This window comes from Ictalurus punctatus, chromosome 17 (genome assembly GCF_001660625.3).
Source record: "Ictalurus punctatus breed USDA103 chromosome 17, Coco_2.0, whole genome shotgun sequence".
Taxonomy (NCBI): Eukaryota; Metazoa; Chordata; class Actinopteri; order Siluriformes; family Ictaluridae; genus Ictalurus; species Ictalurus punctatus.
This window is the reverse complement of record NC_030432.2, coordinates 5,054,204-5,075,679: the sequence shown is the minus strand read 5'-3', so window position 1 is coordinate 5,075,679 and position 21,476 is coordinate 5,054,204. Positions and strand designations below refer to the sequence as shown.

At 38.4% G+C, this 21,476-nt stretch overlaps 1 protein-coding gene across 5 annotated transcripts in view; it reads right to left on the bottom strand.

Moving 5' to 3' along the window:
• Positions 1–441: 441 nt before the first annotated feature.
• Positions 442–21,476, bottom strand: part of c2cd3 (C2 domain containing 3 centriole elongation regulator) — a 31,006-nt gene continuing 9,971 nt past the window's right edge. For 3 of the 5 annotated variants that reach the window (XM_017491235.3, XM_017491236.3, XM_017491237.3), the window contains 21 exons: positions 20,753–20,884; positions 19,936–20,403; positions 19,672–19,823; positions 17,326–17,569; positions 16,649–16,832; positions 16,223–16,406; positions 11,300–11,472; positions 10,468–10,603; positions 9,951–10,204; positions 9,485–9,565; positions 8,779–9,402; positions 7,299–7,625; positions 5,706–5,844; positions 5,556–5,620; positions 5,204–5,409; positions 4,844–4,974; positions 3,327–3,470; positions 3,009–3,202; positions 2,140–2,935; positions 1,512–1,620; positions 442–774 (listed from right to left, as the gene is read on the bottom strand). In XM_017491235.3, the coding sequence (XP_017346724.2) occupies positions 640–774; positions 1,512–1,620; positions 2,140–2,935; positions 3,009–3,202; positions 3,327–3,470; positions 4,844–4,974; positions 5,204–5,409; positions 5,556–5,620; positions 5,706–5,844; positions 7,299–7,625; positions 8,779–9,402; positions 9,485–9,565; positions 9,951–10,204; positions 10,468–10,603; positions 11,300–11,472; positions 16,223–16,406; positions 16,649–16,832; positions 17,326–17,569; positions 19,672–19,823; positions 19,936–20,403; positions 20,753–20,884 (4,878 nt within the window). In that variant the 3' untranslated portion in view covers positions 442–639. Of the gene's footprint in view, positions 775–1,511; positions 1,621–2,139; positions 2,936–3,008; positions 3,203–3,325; positions 3,471–4,843; positions 4,975–5,203; positions 5,410–5,555; positions 5,621–5,705; positions 5,845–7,298; positions 7,626–8,778; positions 9,403–9,484; positions 9,566–9,950; positions 10,205–10,467; positions 10,604–11,299; positions 11,473–16,222; positions 16,407–16,648; positions 16,833–17,325; positions 17,570–19,671; positions 19,824–19,935; positions 20,404–20,752; positions 20,885–21,476 lie in introns of those variants that run through there. The other 2 variants (XR_001815231.3, XM_017491238.3) reach the window with 2 other exon arrangements.

The following is a 21,476-nucleotide window of genomic DNA, read 5'->3' as shown; positions in this document are numbered from 1 at the left end:
GATTGAGTTTTACTTTTAATTCCAAGACTCCAAAATACGGAATCCTATTAAATACATTTTAGTAGTTAGTATAATCAGACTTACAAGCCCATTGTCATCTGGACTCACCCTATGCAGGTGAAGTTCAACCAGGGGTTGGCTCCTTGATCAAATCTAAATTGAACAGATATAGAGACAGAAAAATGGGCAGAGTGGAGGCGGTGTTTGCCTCTTTGCCCTTAGATAAGACTTCAGTTACATTGCTCTCAGTGACTGTCAGTGTTCCCTACAACTCAAATTGGGCAATTTTCTCATCTGCCAGCCAAGTGCTTAGTGCCCTTGGGTGCTCTGCTACACTGCTGTCTGCCATAGTGGAAACAGACCTAAATGGCATGCAAGCATTAATGATTTATTCACCTGGGATCTTAACTACATGTGCAACTGATCAAATAAACACACCTGGAAAATCAATCTGAACTTTATTTAGAAAAAATTTACTTAAAAAAAATTAACAGCCAAATATATTTTATCCTTCACATTATTCAATATCTCATTTACATAATTAAGATCATATAAATAAAGGCATCCGGTTATTATACAGAAGGGCTGCACCACATAAAAGGTAATAGAATAAAAAGTCAACAAATATATACAAAACTGTTAATTTCCCTGTGAAAAATGTGACGCAAAGATTTTTGCAATTCTTTTTGTTTCTTCTCTCTTCGCCGATGATGGAGGAACACTGGGTCTTGGCCGAGTCATTCTATGATATGTAAACTCAGATTTTCCAGAAGCCTAAAACAGATTATTTTAAAAGACATAAGGGGAACTGTGGCACAAAATCATAAAATGCCCATAACACTTCCAAGAATTGGAAAAATTAAAAACACAGACACTTCAGCTGAGTAAATATCTGTCATCCAAGGATGAGGGAAGTAGGGGTGCTGGGACAGCCCCAAACTTTCAGGAATTGTTAAATTGCAAATGCAGGTTCAACTGCAGTAATAATAATAATAATAATAATAATAATAATAAATAAAGTTGGTATGCCAGAGAGAGACAAGATTGTATGCTGGTATTCCTCTTATACCACAGTGATTTACCAATGATTAAAATTTGTAATTTACTAATGATCATCACACTTTTTAGCAGTTCAAAGCACAGAGGAGTTTGTCCTTTCTGGTTTGTTTGTTTCATGACAAGCAGCATTTTTGTCTTTTTAACTCCAAAAGAGGGAAAGTGAGAGGCTGGTGAGGGAACGAGCTGCTATAACATAATTGTTAGAAAAATTACTGACTTTTAAAAAGCTGTGGTATAATTATTGTAAACAACGCTCAATCTCTGTTAAAAGAAAAATGACTTGACTATTATTTGAGTATGACATCATAGTTCATGCCACATGTATGCTGCTTAAAATTCCACCCCCAATGTAAAACACCTTCTGTCATCTTTGAAATCTTTACCATTTGAAGATATGCATCAGAGTTGCCATAATGTTCAAAAAAGAAATGAAATATAATAGCAACACTTACAGGATCAGGGGAGGTTGAGGGAAACACAGGAGCTAAACGCAGCACTCTCATAGATGCCTCCAAGTGGTGAGATGGAAGAAAGAAGTTTGGAATCTCTACAGCATCACAGCTAGAAGAAAGCCGGTTAAGGTATAAATAGAAGTCAAATGCCAGCTCTGTGATGTTATAGGGTTTTGCCTTAGGAATCAGAAATTAGACAGTTATTATAGTGATTTAATACTCGAAACATTAGCAGCATATCTTTAGCCAGTCATGTTGGAGATCTTCATAAAACCTGCAGACATCAGGGTTTTCTTTGTTGTTGTTGGTAAAACAGCATTTAACAAAGATGCACACAATTACATTTGCCATTAAGGTCCCATTACAGAGAATGTGACGTATAACAAATACATATAATGTATCTATCCTTGAGGTTTCATACTGTATCACATCTCCAGCCTTCAATGTCTTCTGAACCTAGGATTATGGTTAGCCTAACAAGTTCCATATCGTCACCATGAATCACACATACAGATCTCAATGCATGAAGAATATCTTAATGACTATAAAACATGTCCAGTCAACTTGACCTGTTACTCTTGTCTTGGATGAAAAATTTCACAGACAATATTGCAGGTAAAAAGGATACAGTTTTACCTTGCTTTCATCCTTTTCACTTTCACTGTTTGCCTTTGTGCTAGATCCAAAGCTAGAAGATAATGGTGAGTTACAATCTTCTGTATCTGTCGTTCTGTCATGATGATCATGTTCTGTCATCTGCCTGGTGTCTTGTGTGGAATCCTCATTAAAAAACACCTCTTCATCTCTATGTTCCACACAAACATTATGCACATTTCCTGCACCTCCTTCTGCTTCTCCTCCTGCATTCTCACATGATTCAGACCCAGTAGAGAGATCTGAATCAGGAGGTGTACTCTGTGGTTTATAAGTAGTACCTGGTGGAGACATTGTAGTTTCTCTCCCCTTTTGGTGTATGAGGTCTACAGGCTGTTCTGTTGCCTCAAGACTCTCTAAAGAGCCAAGTTCAGGATCAGACAGCATGGTAGTCCATGGGCTTGTCCTGTCCGTGGCCGAAGTGACCTCATTGAGTGGCCGAGGTTCTATCAACGTCTCCTCAAACTCCTCGTTATCATCTTCATCCACCTCATCCTCTTCTTTATACTCATCCTCAGTGGAGATAATGTCCTGGTGGAGTTGCTCATTCCTAGGTCCAGGTTCTTCTGAAGTAAGAGACATGAGCGGTGAGAGGTCCTCTGGCTTTGCTTCTGGGGCCTTTTTATTAAAGTTCTCGGTCTCACAGTTCTCTGACTCTATTAGGTTTGAATGTTCCACACTTGAAAAAACACACATTTCAGATTCATCTGGAGAAGAAGGACTCCTATGTGAGTCTGAGGATGAATCTTTGGTTTGGTGCTCACTTAGATCTGAAAAAACATGGATATAAATTTTCACAATGTATAGTATTTGGGAAAACAGCAGATTTGATGATGGGCTTACTTTTAATGATGTCATTGACCTCTCCCACCAGTTGGTTGGACTTGAGCAATAGCTGTTGCGTATCTATTTCTGAATCCCCCTGCATTTTCCTGTCAACAGAGTTTTGACTCTGCTCTCCCAGTACAGAGAACACAGGTGTTGACAACTTGTGACTGAAGTACTTTCGGATATCATCCAGCTCACTGAGGTTTTTCCTGAAAGACCGTAAAACCTGATTCACAAAATCTCCAGGCTTCTTAAGCACAAATATAAGCCCAGAAAATGTTTAATCACAATTCACAACTTAATTTGTAACCAGAACAAAAAGATAATTGATACCTGAGGGCTGAGAAGAGTGCTGAGCTAGAGGGATTCATGTCTTTAGTACAGTTACTCAGCATGGCACTTTCCTTCTCCCGCAGAGTCTTATGGAACTGGCGAATGTTGTCCACGTGCTCATCATGATGATCAACCAGGCTAGACCTGAAAAAAATAATGATAATAAGATCAACTCAGCAGTGCTAATGTATCCCATCGTTGCAAATAAGCTTCTCAACTAATATTTAGACTATCTCGAATGGTTTAATTACGCAATCCCTTTAAACTAAGAAATGCTTACACTAAAAATGCTGATGCGGCTAACAGTACATGAAATCTAGTGCTACCATTTGTCAACTAGCAACGTTTATCTCGTTGCTAGTCATTTTAGGATCTTTTCATAGAACTGTCCCCTTAAAGCAGCAGTTTGTAATTTTCAGAGCCATTTGATGCCAAGTGAAAAAAAATGCATTTAAAACACCACCCATTAGATATGCCTTGTGAGTATATGCCTTGTGAGTTGCCTCACAGCAGAGAAAGGCAGCTCTGTTCTGACTGGGTGAGATATTTTACTGCCAGGAAAACATTAATAGAAGCCTTAAGATGCCATTCAAAATGGAATGATGAGCTTCTCGAAGCTAAAAGACTCTTAAAAAGCAAATGGAAAAATTATTAAAGACCGTCAAAATGAAATTAAAATTAAGACTTGAAATGAAATCTTGTTGGGAATACTAGCAATATCCACTGCATGGCCATATAGAGATTCACATTTTTTCCAAGGCATCTTTGAAATTCTAACATTATTAGTAGAGATGCACCGATACTAAATTTCTCAGCCGATACCGATAACTGATTATTCAGAGTGATATTGGCCGATAACGATAGCTCTGCCTTTTATGCCTTCTTTTAAATGAATAATAATTAATTACACAATTCTGAAGGAAATGCAAATAAAAACTTTATTCTCTCCATTTGAACAAGTTGTTTCACAGTAACTGGTCACTATTTTTCTGTGCAATATATATTTTTTTGTCAACTCATCTTCATTTAAATCTTTTTTCAGTGAAACTCCCACTTCACTGCTGCAGCGTCCGGTGTAAAAATGTTAGCAGTGCAGAGAATACAAACTGCAGTTTTTCGTCATTCCACACAAGAGACATCTTTACACACAGCATGAAATCGATGTGTTTTCCCGCCCTCTTTTGATTGACAGGATATAATTGGCACTGATCATCGGATGATTTTAAAATTGCCTTTATCGGCCAATACTGATTATTGGCTGATGCATCTCTAATCATTAGAGGTATAGAAATATTTTTATAGATTACAAAATGCACCTCTAAATGACATAGAAATGTTACAAACAGTTCAACAGGTCTTACTACTACTACTACTACTACTATAAATAATAATAGTAATAATAATAATAACAATAATAATAATAATAAATAAATAACCATCTTATTAATGACTCATATGGTGATTTTCATTTATAAGCCATCTTAGAAATTAAACCATTGTTTTTAAAAGGTTCATACCTTGTAAAAAGCATTCGGTCCCCCTGTTCAGGAGTGCTGATCCTCTGCTCAGAGAAGCGAGTAATGTGGCTCGGGAAGCTGCTGTACACAGCTGTGGTTTGATAACACAGTGGCATGGCACTAAACAGAGGCTGAAAATTTTTGCATTAATGTCAATTTCACTTAACTTGATGAAATAATTGTTAATCTAGAAGGTTGTGAGTTTAAATCACAAAACACCCTTAATAGTCAACTGCTCATGAGACAATGTACAATAAGGCACTCCTAGCCAAGTTTCTTCCAGTTTGGGACATTGAGGATATAAAAACACTGCGGATAAGTAAAGTACATAAAAATAAATGGAGCTTATAATATACATACACTGGATTCTGTGGCAATGTTCTCACACATGGCCTGTCTCTGGGCACGGAGCTCCTGCACACCCTTTAGAGGAGACACAGACACTTTGATCTGACCCTGACACTGCCCGCTTAAGTCTGTAATGTTGTACCAGCCACACACGGACTGAAAGCCAGACAGAAGTGGGGACAGGTCCACTGAAGCAAAGCCTATCACACGCTCTATTTCTGTTCAACAGGAAAACAGAGGAAAAGGAAATGTAACTGTAAATGTTGAAATTCTTTTAAGATCACCAGTTACTCAATTTGATAGCACAAAAGAAAAAGCAAAAAAGAACAGAATTTAAATGAGACTGCATGTGCACAGACTATACCTCCTTTGTGCCAGACTTTGAACACCAGCGACTGCTGTGGATCTAAAAGTAGCTCCTTTGAAAGCCTGAGAAAAATGTAAGTTGATTAGCCACACACGATATATTGTGTCCATGTTCATGTGTGCATGTGCATGAGAGAATGCATTTCACCTGCATTCCTGCTGATGGTCCCACACTGGGCATTCACTGTCCTGTACTGGAGCTGTGCTCACTGTAGCGGGTTCATCAGCTGTTACATATGACACCCAGCAGCTGGGGAGGGTGTTACTCCGCTCAGCTAAAGGGCAACCTGTGAATAAATAGACGCTGTATGATATCTGGTGGACTAGTGGCTAGCATGCTGCACTCTCAGCCCTGCGGCCTAGGTTCACTTCCTGGTCAGGGAACCAACCCCAGCCACTGGAGGGTTGCATGAGGAGGGTTGTGTCAGGAAGGGCATCCAGCGTAAAACTTGTGCCAGGATCAAAATATGCGGATGGATGATCCACAGTGGCAACCCCGAATGGGAGCAGCCAAAAGAGGTAACAATATATGATAGAGTTATCAGGTTTGAAGCCAAAAATACTCTTTTTGGAAATGGAAAGGATATACATTGGTGCTTGAAAGTTTGTGAACTCTTTAGAATATTATACTTGGTCATTTATTTATAGCGGAATAACTGTTGCACATCCTGCACATTGGCTTGGAGGAAATGGATATTCCAAAACATTAACTTTATTCTTCTTTAACTGTTCTTTGGTAGAATGACTTCTGTGTTTAGGGTCGTTGTCTTGCTGTATGACCCACTTTCGTGGACAGATGTCCACAAATCATTTGTCGAGCAGCCTTCTGTCCATGTGATCTTTAGCAAACTGCAGAAGAGCAGCAATGTTCTTTTTGAAGAGCAGTGGTTTTCTCCTTGCAACCCTGCCATGCAAACCATTGTTGTTCAGTGTTCTCCTGATGGTGGACTCATAAGCATTAACATTAGCCAATGTGAGAGGCCTTTTTGCTTAGAATTTACTCTGCGTTCCTTTGTGACCTAGTGTACTGTTACAGGTCCTCAGAAATCTCCTTTGTTCATGCCATGATACACTTCCACAAACATGTGTTGTGATGATCAGACTTTGATAGATCCCTGTTCTTTAAATAAAGCAGGGCACTCACTCACCTGATTGTCATCACAATGATTGAAAATACCTGACTCTAATTTCACCTTCAAATTAAATGGTAAAATGCTGTGTAAAAAAGGTGGATATAGAACATTCTAAAGGGTTAACAAATGTTCAGGCACCACTGAAAAGTTATGCAAGTACACAACTTGCGTTATGCAAGTAGTAACCACTGGGTTACCAGTACCAATTAAATATACTATCCCTGCACTCCATTAGAAGGCAGCTGCCTAAGTGGACAGAAGTTTTGGGCAGCAGTTGTGCACTCTCAGAAACATTGGCCCATATGGAAGCCTGCAAATGTTGTCTTTAATATGAAGGTGGCAATGTGTCCCTCTTGGCAATTCCATAATTTGGTTAACTGAACAGAGTTCTAGGTAATTTTGAGAAACAAGTTAGAATGAATTGCCTCTACAAGGGATCATGTTTACAAATGTCAAGCACAATGAAATGGGTACACAAGTAATATGTTTTAATGCAACAGTGTAATAACAGGTTAGAGAATAAGAAATTTTAATATTATCATATCCCTACTTCCTGTATGTAAGAAGTACATTGTGTAAGATATTTTTATTTCATTAGTATATCTTACCTTTCAAACTAAGGTGCATAGCTCGCTCTACACTGACAGTTGCAGTGAAACTGTTTTCATTGGTGATCACAGTTGAGTTGAGCACTGATTTAGTGTGTTGTTCAATATTTACACAACACTGTCTGGACTGACTGACTGGAGCAGGAGAATGTATAGATGAGGGTCCTCTATCATCTTCTTCTCCTGAACTGCTTGGCTGCACCTCATTCTCCACGAGTGGTGGGGCCATGGGTGCATGTGATAAGGATCCTGCGGTCACAGTGATGTTGGCTCTCAGAGCAGCTCCCCCCAGATCAGCAGCAGAAGGCTTAAATAGAGGATACACACCTAAAGAGGAATCAGAAATATCACACATGTCCTTAGTTAATTTCCACTGTTATTTTTTTCCTTTGTCACCCATCTGTACATAAAAATACAGTAAAAGTACCTTCTATATTTTTACTGTAAGAGCTAAAATTGAATTATAATTTTAATTAAGTAAAATATTTAGTATTTGGATGCATTTGAATATTAATGAGCCTACAACTATTTTTGCCACAGAGAAGATTAACTTCAGCAGCAGTGTTACCTTATGCATTTGTATCATAGAAATATTCAATACTCACCCAAACTAACAGTTTGCAATTTCAAACTAAAGCAATTTCATAAGCACTATATGTAACATTAACCATGACTAAGAAAAATGGAATCATCTGAAAGTCTCTCTACAGGGTTGGATATCTTTTGCGAAGATGAATGTATTCCCCTGATTTCATTTTTTAATTTTTAATTCTCATTGTTCCTCCCCACCATCTGACTATTTTAATAAATCACACTGTCTAATTTCTCACTTTACATGAGCAGACAAGGTACCTAGGATCTGCATTTAAACACTACAGAGAGCTAAGCAATCAGGTGTTGTTAGGGTTCATGATCTTAAACTGTATTATTGGGCATTTCAATTAAGGGCAACACACCTTGTGCTCTATTAAGGACTATCTGGTTAGACCACACAGACTTCATTATTTGGTGTATACTGGGAAGGACTATAAGAGAACTGCATTAAAATTCAAAGATAAAGCATTTAGTTCACTGAAAGTGTGGAGATTGGTAGAACAATTTATGGGCAGCACACAAAACACACAAGGCTGTGCCTTTCTAGAATAATTATCATCGTATCATGTGGAAGCCCGAGGTTTACACCCCTTCTATGTAGTGTGCTGTAAGTTCAGTTTATTATAAATAGAACAAGATTTAGCTGCAGTTGTTCAATTAACAGTTGTTCAGAAATTAACTTGCGTAATATCAGTTTGAAGATGCATACTTTTATTTTGTTCTAATATTCAATTAGAAGACTGACTGATTGACTAATTTTTAATTAAAAAAAATAAAATACAGTCAGTAACTGTACATTTACAATGTGCAACTTTTTGGTTAATAAAATGGCCAGTAGGTATAGGAATAAGCTGGGTGTACCTAATAAAGATAAATATTACTATACCACTTATTGTCTGCTTGTGCTTTGAAGTTGTTGTGAGGGCTGAAAGATCCACAAAGGCGGACCCCACCAGACGATCCAACTTGTGAGGCCGCATCCGCTTCTCCTTACTGAAGGACACCCACAGCTGCACTTCTAGCCTCTCCTCCCTCAGGTACCAGAGGAGTGGCTGGCCCACTCTCAGCTCTATTGCCTGGGTGACACTGAATGCCACTGTAGCCATGCCCTCACCCTCTTCACCATCATCCAGTGCTGGATGTCTCAGCTCAGAGCAGAAGGCCTCTTGATCATACAGTTTGTATCTATAGTAACAATAGGTAGATCTCTGGAGCTCTGTGTGACCCGGAAGCAGCAGGCAATGGACAGGTAACCAGGCTCTGGGCACAATGACAGAAAATGTCATTGTGCACATACTTTCTGAAGGAGTGCACCCTTTTTCTTCATCCTCCCAGTCTTCCTCGCTGTCTCTCTCGATTTCCCACCCTAGGATCCGTGCTGAACTGAGGACACGCTGCCGGTCTGTACGATGGCTGAAGTTTATAGAGAGGTCCAGCCCTCCAGCTGAGGTTAGGTTGTTAAGTAAAGACACACTCGGAGGGAGGGAGAGACCATACCAGCCAGATATACCTAAAAATACACCAGGTTTGAATGGTTAACAGTTATGGTTAAAGTTTAAAGATTAAAGTTTATTACTCAGCACACTTCTCACCTGTCCTTTTATAAAGGAGGTCAGCTAGCCGAATTTTCACCGATCCTAGAATGCTGTCTTCGGATCTTGACGCATTCATCCCTGAGAAGATTTGTTTAAAAATCAATGAAAAACATGAAAAACATTTAATCAGTTCCCAGGTCATGAGCTGAAAGAAGTAGTTTCAACAGAGAAGGATTAAATCGTGGTAAGGGGAGTCTTGTCAGTGTTTTTGCTGCAGGCAACAGAAGGCTCTAAAATTTACCAGCTGCTACTTTAATTCATCAAGACACTCTGCACTCACCAAAAACCTTTTTTATGGTCAGGATTATTAAGATGCTTAATTACAACCTGTGGCTTTCAGTGTCATGAATTCTGCATGGGGTAATGCAATACTGAAATATTACAGTGATTTTTAGCTGCATTTTTAATACTAGATCAACTGATACGATTAACCAGTACTGGTTTCTGTCCTCAGATTACTCACCTTTGCGTCTATCTCTGTTATAAACTGTGAAAATGGCCATTGCTTCCTGTAGCACCTCAGCTAGACTCACACTCTCTCCGCTGTCCCTCTGCACCAGCAGCTGACAGCAAAACTCAGTGTGGTGCTCAAACTCTGGGCAAAAGCTCCTGGCCGCTACGCGTGTCCTCCTGCTCTCTTTCTCAGGCAGAAATGAGAGCTGCAAAGTGACGAACGAGTTAACTCCCACTTCTGAGTAGTACTGTAATCCTATGGCCCTGTGTGGAGAGACAAATCTGATGGACTGTGGGGAATACAGCCTAGAATTTTATCAAGATCAATATGAACACGGCTAATTATTTAAAAAACACAGGACAGTTAGTATAAAGTACAACAATCATGATAATTCATCAATACTAGCTGCCATTAACCTTTAGCCGCATTATTCCGATTAACATATATTCTTCTAATTTTGAGTTTTGATGCTTTGGTGAGGGTGCTACGAGGACAGAGTAATCTCATAGGAAGGCAAATAACTCACCGTGCTGCGGCCTGCAGGCCAGTGGCTCTGTGCACCTGTACGACCAGATTCACCACACGGGATGGCACAATACCACCCTTTAAACTATTTCTCCTCACCGGCCGGGTCTTGTACTGAACACCCACTTCAAGTAGACCTATAGGGTAGTGCAAATGATATTATAGAAGCTTATAAATTTTGCAACCCCAGTCATTAGAGAGGAGATTGTAATACGTATGCATTCATTTATGCATCACACAAAGGCTTTTAAACAGAATAAACTGAATAAATAAAGACTATGAACAAGTTAAATTAAATATAAAAATTGTATTTTCATTTATACATTACTGCAAAGCTCAAGAATCAAGAGATTCAACTTTGTCACATGATAAAATTTAAAACCCTGGTCAATGAAAAGGTTATACTGGTAATACTTGGCAAAAAAATTACAGACCAAATTATCTCCATGTTCTTTGGTTGTTTTTAAAAACATTTTTTAAATACTTGTCCAGTGTATGAAGTGTATATTCTCATAGGCTGATTAAATAGGCTATTATAATGACAGTAACAGGTATAAAGCCACATATAAACTCATATATATATATATATATATATATATATATATATATGACATATGACAATCAATGAATACAAATCTCCCATGAAAGAGTGTGGCAAAATCACTGCCACGTCAGTTTTAACACTTTAACAAGTCTATTCATTTAAATGATACTAACAAGCACATTATATAAAGTTAGGTATGACTTTAGAGATCCTGAAATCCACAACTTGAATAGGCTGCTTAATTGTCTGCACAGGAGTGTATATTAATGAATTTGTTGATGAAGAGTACCTGAGGGGTGTGTCTGGACATCGGAAGGCTTGTCAGACCTTGGCACAAGTGGGAGACAGAAAAGCTGTGCTTCCATTTGGCTTTGCCTCTGCATTGTCACCATGGCACACAGCTTCGCCATGGGCAGCAGTCCTCTGGCTACCAGCTGCTCGCGTACATTCGGGTAATAATACCTGCCAGTGTTTCACAAGGACAGCATCACCATGTTTGTCAAAAGAATCTGGCATGTGGAATTGTGGAAAACAATTCTAACATCAGAAGCAATGGTTTGTGCAGCATGCCACAACTGCACCTGGTACTGAAGGAGAGGGGCATACATTTCTGTACGTTCTTGCACTGGTTTTGTATATATAATGTGCAAATACCTTTACAGATTGTCAGATCATTATAAACTTGCATTACCACTACTATACAGTACTCTCCAGTATTTTCCCTTTGCGAAAATGAACAAAACGTAATATACTGCATATAAAAAGAATAACACATCAGGTGGTAGGCCTATTACACACACACACACACACACATGCGCACAGTCATGTGGAAAAATATGTCATGTGAATGCGTACGAGGCAAGGGATTTAAAAAATTTCTCCAAATTATCTGAAAAACATAATTACACTGTAAGGAAAATCATCTACAAGTGGTGCAGATTTCAAATGACATCCCAGCAAATTCAGCCCAAGAGCAGACCGTCAGATGCAAAAACAAGTCTTCAAAAACCCAAAATTTAATCACAGTTGTAAACAGGATCAAAATTTCTTCACAGTCTTGCAACTGTTGGTGTCAAAGTGTATGCGTCTACAATCAGAAAGAGATTGCACAAATTTGGCCTACATGGGAGGCAAAAAAAAAAGAGGAAAAAGCCTTTGCTGTCTAAAAAGAACATTAAAACAAGACTATAGTTTGCCAATGAGCATATAGGCAAAGACCAGTGTTGACAGAGTTGTTTGGCCACAGTAAGAGCAGACATGTTTGGCGCAGACCAAAGACAGCTTTTCATGAGAAGCACCTTATATCAACTGTGAAGCACAGTGGTGGAAATGTTACGGTTTGGGGTTGCTTCACTGCCTCAGGGATTGGACAGTTTGCATTCATTGATTCAACTATGAATTCTGCATCATATCAAAGAGTGCTTTAAGATAATGGATAATAAGAGGCCATCGGTCCGAGAGCTGAAGTTGAACAGGAAAATGGACCTTTCAACAGGATAATGATCCTAAGCACACTATCAAATCCACTAAGGAATGGCTCAAAAAGAAGAAATGGAGGATTATGGAATGGCCTAGTCAAAGCCCAGATTTGAACCCCATTGAAATATTTCTTGCAACGGAAAATATTTCTTTCATGGAAGAATGGTCAAATAATTCCAGCAAGCCGGTGTCAGAGAGTAGTGGACAATTATGCAAAACACTTCCAAGAAGTTATTACTGATAATGGAGGCTATACTAGCTTCTGAGGGCAAGGGTGTACTTACTTTGTCCACAGAAGAATATCACATCTACTGATATGATTACAATCATTACCATCATATTTTGTTGAATAAATGATTGAAAAAGCTATTTTCCTTGTGGTTTTGTTTAAGTAGATCAACTTTATTAATAAGCTCTGTTTCAAAAACGATCAAATGTTTGCTTGTTCAAATGTGTGAAAAAAAAGCCAACGATTTCCATGGGGTGTACTAATTTTTTCACATGACTATCATACTTTTTGTGTTTTTTTTTTTTTTTGGTGATTGCAGAGGTGATTGTTGAAATACTTAAGTTGCATACATATGGAAAACCCCAGAAGTAAACAGATTTGTGTTAGCACGCAGATTTTTCTCTTCTACACAGGCAACCTAATTCAGGCAGCTTGCTATGGAATTTGATATATTCCAAGTTTACACTTAGTGTACACTTACTGTCCACTTTATTAGGAACACCTGTACACCTGCACATTCATGTAGTTAAGTAATCAGCCAATCATGTAGCAGCAGCACAATGCAAAAAAAAAAAATAAATAATCATGCAGCTTCAGTTAATGTTCACATCAAACATTAGAATTAAGAAAAAGTGTGATCTCGTGGCATGGTTGTTGGTACCAGAATGGGCTCGTTTGAGTATTTCATAAACTTCTGATCTCCTGGGAATTTTACACACAACAGCCACTAGAGTTTATACAGATGGTGTGAAAAACAAAATAAACAAAAAAAAACATTAAGTGAGTGACAGTTCTGTGGCTGGAAATACCTTGATGATAAGAGAGAGGTCAAAGGAAAAGGGCCAGATTGGCTCAAGCTGCTAGGAAGGACATAGTAATCCAAATAATCACTCTTTCAACTGAAATGCATCTCAGAATGCAAACACATATTTCCAGTCTTCAACTGTCCAGTTTTGGTGAGTCTGTACCCATGATAGCCTCAGATTCTTGTTCTTGGCTGACGGGAATAGAACCCAATTAGGTCTTCTGCTGTTGTAGCCGATCCACCTCAAGGTTTGATGTTGTGTTGTGAGTTCTCAGATGCTTTTCTGCTCACCACAGTTGTAAAGAGTACTTATTTGAGTTACTGTAGACTTCCTGTCAGCTCAGACCAGTCTGGTCATTCTCCTCTGAACTCTCTCATCAACAAGGTGTTTCAGCCTGCAGACCCTCAATTTACAGGATTTTTAAAAATGTTTTTTTGCACCATTCTGTGTAAAATCTAGAGACTCTAGTGTGTAAAAATTCCAGTACATCAGCCGTTTATGAAATACCCAAACCAGCCCATCTGGTGCCAGCATCCATGCCATGGTTAAAGTCACTGAGATCACATTTTTCCCCCCATTCTGATTTGGGGAAAACTGAACACATTCATTTGATGTGAACTGAAGCTCTTGACCTATATCTGCATGATTTTATGCATTGTGCTGCTGCCACATGATCGGCTGATAAAGTGGATGGTGAGTTTATATTTATTTATGTCAAAGGTTCTTAGGCTGCAAATATAAGACATGAAAAGGTGTATCTGTTCACTTGCGTAGTTACTTCCACTATTCCAATGGCTCTCTTGCCGGGGAGGACCAAGAGTCTATATTTAAGCCTGCTTTCCAATCAGTAAGCTGAGGGAACTGCTAGCTATAGGTTGATAATAGTAATAATAATAATAATAATAATAATAATAATAATAATGCTCTTTTCTTATTAAATCATATAAGCAAGTTACATTACATAGGTAGAGTGTAAGCAGATTTTTTTTTGTCATGTCAAATACAAATCTTTTCTCCACTGTTCCCGGTCAGTTCTTTCTCCTCTTGTTTGTAAACTGGCTATGGCATTCTCCATGAAACCCAATATAAGCCAGTGCATGCTCAATCTTATCAATCGTGTATTTAATCTTGCATTTTTGGAATCTAGTGTTATAAGGCCCAACTGCTGCTGTGCACAAAGATAAAACTTTGTCTAACTTTTTTCCTTGAAACTGATAACAGGGCCTGGAGTATCAGAGACTACATGGATGCAGCAGTCCATCTTAGATTCTTCTTCAAACAAATTTGTCAGTGGGTTTGAAATACAGGCTAGTTTTAGTACATCAGAAACTGCTGATCTCCTGGAATTTTAATGCAAAGCAGTCTCTAGTGTTTATACAAAATGGTGTGAAAATAAACAACATCCATTAAGTGGCAGTTCTGCAATCCTTCTTCAGGGAGGTCAATGGACAGTGATCAGACTGCTTTAAGAGGACTGGAAGGCTATGGTAACCATCATTTACAGTTGTGGTGAGAAAAAATTCTCAGAATGTATAACCAGTCAAATTGAGGAGGACAGGCTACAACAGCAGTGGAGTACATCAGGTTCAAAGCCTGAGCAGGTGACATTCTTCAACTGTGCACTGTAAGCATTGCACTGCTGGCACATGATTAGCTGACTGGATATTTGCAAAAATGAGCTGATGTACAGGTGTTCCTATTAAAGTTCAATTCAATGAAATTTTATTTATATAGCACTTTAACAATGGACATTTACAAAGCTGCTTTGCAGAAATCCGGATATTAACTTTTAATTTATCCCTTATAAACAACCAAGAGGTGAGTGCTAAGGAAAAACTCCCTGAGACATCATGAGGAAGAAACCTTGAGAGGAACCACACTTAAAAGGGAACCCATCCACATCTGGACAACACAAGATAAAATGGCCAGTGAGTGTATACATACATAATTACACACAGCTACATACAGTATATCAGCAGGATATACTACATGATCAGTAGTGGTTACAATAATGTGTGCTTTGGTTATTCTCACAATTACAAAAAGTACTTACAAAAGTATCGGAAAAAAGTATTGTTTTGTTAAAAGGGTGAAATACAAGGTATCGGCTTGGTATCTGTATCAAAATTTTAAAATGATGCCCAGCCTTAATGACTAACCAGGTTTTGGGCTGAAGATTCCTGGTACTGACCGGTATTGAGTGCACAATATACGATCACATAAATAGCTTTAATAAATATTCATACTTTAATTCATCATTTGCTAATTCTCACCCACTAGCTAGTACCAACCAGGGAGCAGGAAGGCTAGCATGACAACCAAGCCTACTTGTTATGCACAGGCCATGCAGGGTATGAATGAAATGTACCATGGCATGGCTACAGCACCACATCCCTTTTGCTGTAAAATAGTTTTAAAAATGTTTAGTTTATACCTTTTGTTTAAAATTTTTTAGTATGTACCTTTGTTTTATTTGCTTTTGGGTATTTTTGTACCTTTAAACAAAAGTAGAGGCCCTGCCCCCAAGTTGTTCTGTGAGATTCAATACATGAAATGAAGACCAATGAAAAATACCAATAGCAATAACAAACTGGTTTAAAACATTGTGGAATTCTTCCACTGAGAACTTGTTTTAAATGTGTTATTTTTCCACAACCTTCTATGGACAAAGTGAGAGGGAAAATGCTTAGCTCTTTACCTGCACCATACTTCAAACTGGATTCCTCCTCCATTGCTGAAACCCTGACTGGCCAGAGAGCTGAGCAACAGTCTCTGTACTGGAACACCAGGAGGTGCCACAAGCACATGAGCCTCACAGTGGCCAAAAACGGGATCAGGCACGCACAGTGTAGTAGCAGTACGATATGACTTCAGATGTACATCTGAGTAAGAAGAAATAAAATTATGTTTTGAAAAAAACAAAACTGTAAAAAATTAATGAAAATTCCCCTTTAAAATCTGGGTACAGTGTTAATAGAATTTTTCCAATAAAAAATGCACACATAATTAAAGCCAATGGGTCCTGCTTAGCAGGATGCTAAGAAACCTCTACAAGCAGGCATTAGACCACATTAGAATGTTTGGTTGGAGCATTCATTGCAACTGACAAGCTACAGATGCTTACGGCTTTCCACAATATGTGGGTCGATGTCCTGACAGGCCTCCTCATGAGTGGGAAACGAGTACTGAATATAACAATCTGCTTCTCCCCAGACAGTAGACTGCAGTGGAGTTAATCCCTTTATTCTCTCAATCCGTACCAAAAACACATGCTCAACATTAGCCTGGGCAGAGGAAGGAGCATTCACCTGCACAAAGAAAAATTGGAAAATGCATTAGTATCATAGTTCTCAAAGTAAAGTCTACACGGCCCATTGGTCCCTGATGTATGGGTGGGAGGTCTGTTTCCTTTTACTGTTTTAGAATATTAATGAAGACATTTAACACTATGAAACAGCACATATGGAATTATGCAGTGTCCAAGAAACATGTTAAACAACACAATTTTACATTTAAAATTCTTAACAGTATTCCTCGTAAACCTTCGCACACCTCATCTCAACGATTTTTATGAAGGAGCTTCATCCTTAGAGGGTTTTATTAAAATTCTCAAATAAGCCCAGGGAAATTAATTAATTTTAAGTGAAACGTTTTATTATTTTATGTTCATAAAATAAATATGTGCTGCGGTAATGACAAAGCAATGACAGCTACAGCTATGGCCTCAAAAAAGGTTTTTTTAGCCATGGATTCCTATCATGAGGGCTACATCAGGGTGTTACTACAATCCCTACAACATACCTCTACATCATCCATGGGTCTGTGTTCAAGCAAGTGGACTGGTCTGGACAGCTGAGACACAGAGCTAGGTTCCTCAACTCTCATGCGCTGCAGAGCGGTGATCTGCTGGGATGTGCCCATGGACAAAAACACCCTCAGACTCCCACGTGTTCTACCACTGAAAATGTCCACTATGGGCATGTAGCTGTCCACTGCCACCACTGGATACTGTGCTTGCAGAAGCAGCTGGCAAATTTTGGGGTCTCTGTTAGCAAAAGAAAAAGAAGAAGAAAAAAAAGAGTGTCATCAGGATGCATTATTCACCACTAATGATGGTGTATTTCACAAAACTGTGTATTTAAAAAAAATATACAACGAACTGAAAAAAAAATTTATACAAAAAAGCAATGAAAATACAAACAGAACAAGGGAAGCGATAAGAAAAAGCAGATTTCTTGTCTGGAATGTTTTTGATGTAAACACACACCTGGTGTTCCAGAGCACCAAACTACCAAAAGTTCTGGTTCTGCTTTTATAAAGGAGGCCACACTTCTTGATTATTAACTAATTAACTAATCTTGTCCATTTAATTAGTAAAACCTGGCTGCTAATTACTCTAGTAATAATTGTGGAAGTAGGAAGGGTTATTTTTTTTAATACTTATTTTTCCCCCATCTGGTTTCTGAATGTTGGTTTACTTTTTGAGTAAAAAATGACTACATATTGAAATCCGTCATGTTTTATTGTTGTTACCTGAGGTTAAATAAAAACAGAATTGAAAAAGGGTGTGCTTTCTTTTTGACTGTATAAAGCAGATAAAGGCACTAACCAGACTCATATAATTTGTGTATGATCATAGATGAACTGTTTCACAACATTTTTTGAGATGGTTAAAAACACATGCTCACATCAAATACTCTCATATTCTTTTAGACAGCATTAACGCATTTAACTTGCTAACTAGCTGATCATATAATAGTACATTATGTTAGTTACCACGTTTTAGTCTAAGTCCATTAGATTTCTAGCCAAGCAAAGCATGGGACTAAGCAGCACATTAGAGCTAAGGACTTTATTATTTGTCCACCACTTTCACCACTTTCATGATGTTCATCTCTGAAATATATGGGTGATTATGGACAAGAACTACAACATGTCCTGTACTGAAAACAAAAACTCACCCATTAATTTATACTAAATTTTTTATGGAAGCCTAAGTGCAGTTGTTAGGGTCATCAATAAATGTTTATGTGAAACATAACCATATTTTTATAGAAAGGTTTCATACATTCTTTAATTAATTAAGCTTCATATCTGTATAATTTGTATTTTTAGAGATGGGACCATTTTTCAGAATTTGTGCTTGTTGTCGACGTAGTAAACATATATTAAAACACACGAGTTCAGAAAGAAAAACGTTTATATGTCTTTCTGTTTATCTCACCCTAAAGTGGTCATACCAGATTTTTATCTCATGATTTTCAAGTTTTAGCAGGTGTAGCAAAATTAGGCAATTATGCAGACCTGGTATGACGTCCTCCTGGAGGGACAATACAGGTTCATTAAACAGCTAAGCAGTTAGTTGCTTGTTAAGAGAAATTATGTTGAGGAGCAGAAAACTGATTTCAAAAAAGATGAAAAACCAGGTCTGCACTCATTTTCTGTTGGCCTACGCATCCCAGATTGTTGGATTCATCTAGATGGATTCAAATAGAAGGGGATCCCATATTTTTGAGCACATTGCTGTGAAAAGGCTTTTTCCACAAAGCATATTTTATTCACATCTGATGTGAGTGCTGCTAAAGAGCTTGGGTGTTAGGGTGTAATGGTACGTATCAATTTGAGAAACCTTGATTGACACATGGTGGTAAAATCTCAGCAAAGCCAATCTTAGAAGTGTGTGCCAACAGAAATGTTCTGGGGTCATGTCTTTCTGGAAGACTTAACATGGAGGACCAGCTTATTATTATCATTTCACTAAGGCAGATATTTTCTGCTCATCAGTCAACAGAATTTCTCTTATAATGCTCAGTGTAGCTTTATGCAAATGAGGGCTTTACAAAGGGGATGCTACAGTTGCCAATCCAAAGCAAATCCAAACCAACATCATAGAAAAATGACTGGATAAAGAGAGAGACAGCATAATATTTAATTAGTGTTATATTGTTGCATATTGGAATTTATTGTCAGAATTCAACTGTCCTTAGTCTTCCACTATAGTTTTGAGTAAATGGGTTTTCAGGTCTTTTCATAGTACAGGGCAAGGTCTTGAAATTCTACGGCTAAAGTAAGCCCATATGCTACAGATACGGTGCATATGTTGAAGTAATCTTTTGAATTAACTGCCATAATACATTTGAGGCCAACCTGAATGATATATAAAATTGGTGTAGAGGTAGTTTGACCAGTCCAAGGAGTTTATCATTATGTGCAGAGCTTGCTCTGAGCCAAACCTCTATGACCATCACATTATTCCTCATCCTCTCTAATAGTTTGGAAGTGAGAGGCACCGGTGCTACCTGCAGAACACATACACAGAGACAGACACACAGACATCAGCAAATTGGTGCACCACCTACATTTGAAAATAATTTTCTTTCCAAAATACAGACTCTACCTCAGTGCACTTACTTGAACCAAGCTGAATGTTGGGTGTGTCTGACCCCAGCTGACCACAGACCGTGTTGTCTCTTCAGATCCAAAGAGCTTACAGTTTAAGTAGACGTTGGGCTTAAAAGGTGCACAATTGAAATCTTTTCCATCTGGCACCATGAGCAGGGTGTGGAACAAAATATCACTCTCTTCCTCCTCTAGGAGTTGAGTGGGTTTATGGGGACTGATTTGGGCTCTCTGTGGTGAAACAGACCTGGCCTCAGGCATCAGGATGTTCAGGGATGAATGATCTGCCATGGGTGAGGTATCTCTCTTATGAGCACTGTTATTAACTTGTGGAAATTCAGCGTCTCCATCATCTGGTTGTCCAATAGAGATGTCTGCTTTTAGTGGGGATGTGCCTGTACTTGCTGGAATTTTCCCTAACCTGCTTTTGGAAGTGTTTCTTTGGAAGTGTTTCTTGTTTGCAGCAAGTTCAAATGAGACCTTCAGGGGCATAAAAATGACTTCACTGTTGATATATCATTCATCCATATACACATATAGTGTAACATCAGCCCTTCAGGACAATAGATGGGTTCTGCACACAGGCCTACATAAAGTGCAAACAGTTTAACAAGTATACATACTAGCTAAACAGATCTATAGGGTCAGCTTATAAATAAGCTTGATTAATTGTGCAAAGCTGAACAGACTGTTAAATATTTTAGGTAAAAACATTAGTAAAAATGCTTAATTTTTTTTTTTTTTACAACACTAAACTACAATTATACAACACTGGGAACAGATCCTTTGAAGGTCCTCCAAAAGTCATAATATTTGAAGGATTTGTTACCTTGAGAGGCCCAATGTCCTGATTGCTCAAGTCTTTGTCAAGTCTTTGGACAGAAAGTGAAGCGGTGATACTCAGCTGATCACTCTGAAGCAAAGTGCGTAAGGGGAACAGAGCCGTCCCTATTGGAACAGGCTATAGTAGAAAGAGGGATTAAAGTGAGACAGAATTTACAGTGGTGCTTGAAAGTTTGTAGAATTTTCTATATTTCTGCAAAAATATGACCTAAAACATCATCAGGCCCAAACCATGATACTACCACCACCATATTTCACAGATGGGAGAAGGTTCTTATGCTGGAATGGAGTGTTTCCCTTTCTCCAAAACATAACCCTATGAATTTAAACCAAAAAGTTCTATTTTTTCTTATCCACCACAAAACATTTTTCCAGTAGCCTTCTGGTTTGTCCACATAATATTCAAATTGCAGACGGGGAGCAATGTTCTTTTTAGAGAGCAGTGGTTTTCTCCTTGAAACCTTGCCAATGTTCTTTTGAAGGTGAACTCATGAGCAATAACATTAGCCAATGTGAGAAAGGCCTTTAGTTACCCTGGGTTCCTTTGTGACTGTGCGGACTATTACATGTCGTGCTCTTGGAGTGATCTTTGTTGGTCTCCACTCCTGGGGAGGGTAATAATGGTCTTAAACTTCCTCCATTTGTACACAATCTGTCTGACTGTGGATTGGTGGAGTCCAAACTCTGTAACCTTTTCCAGCCTGATGAGC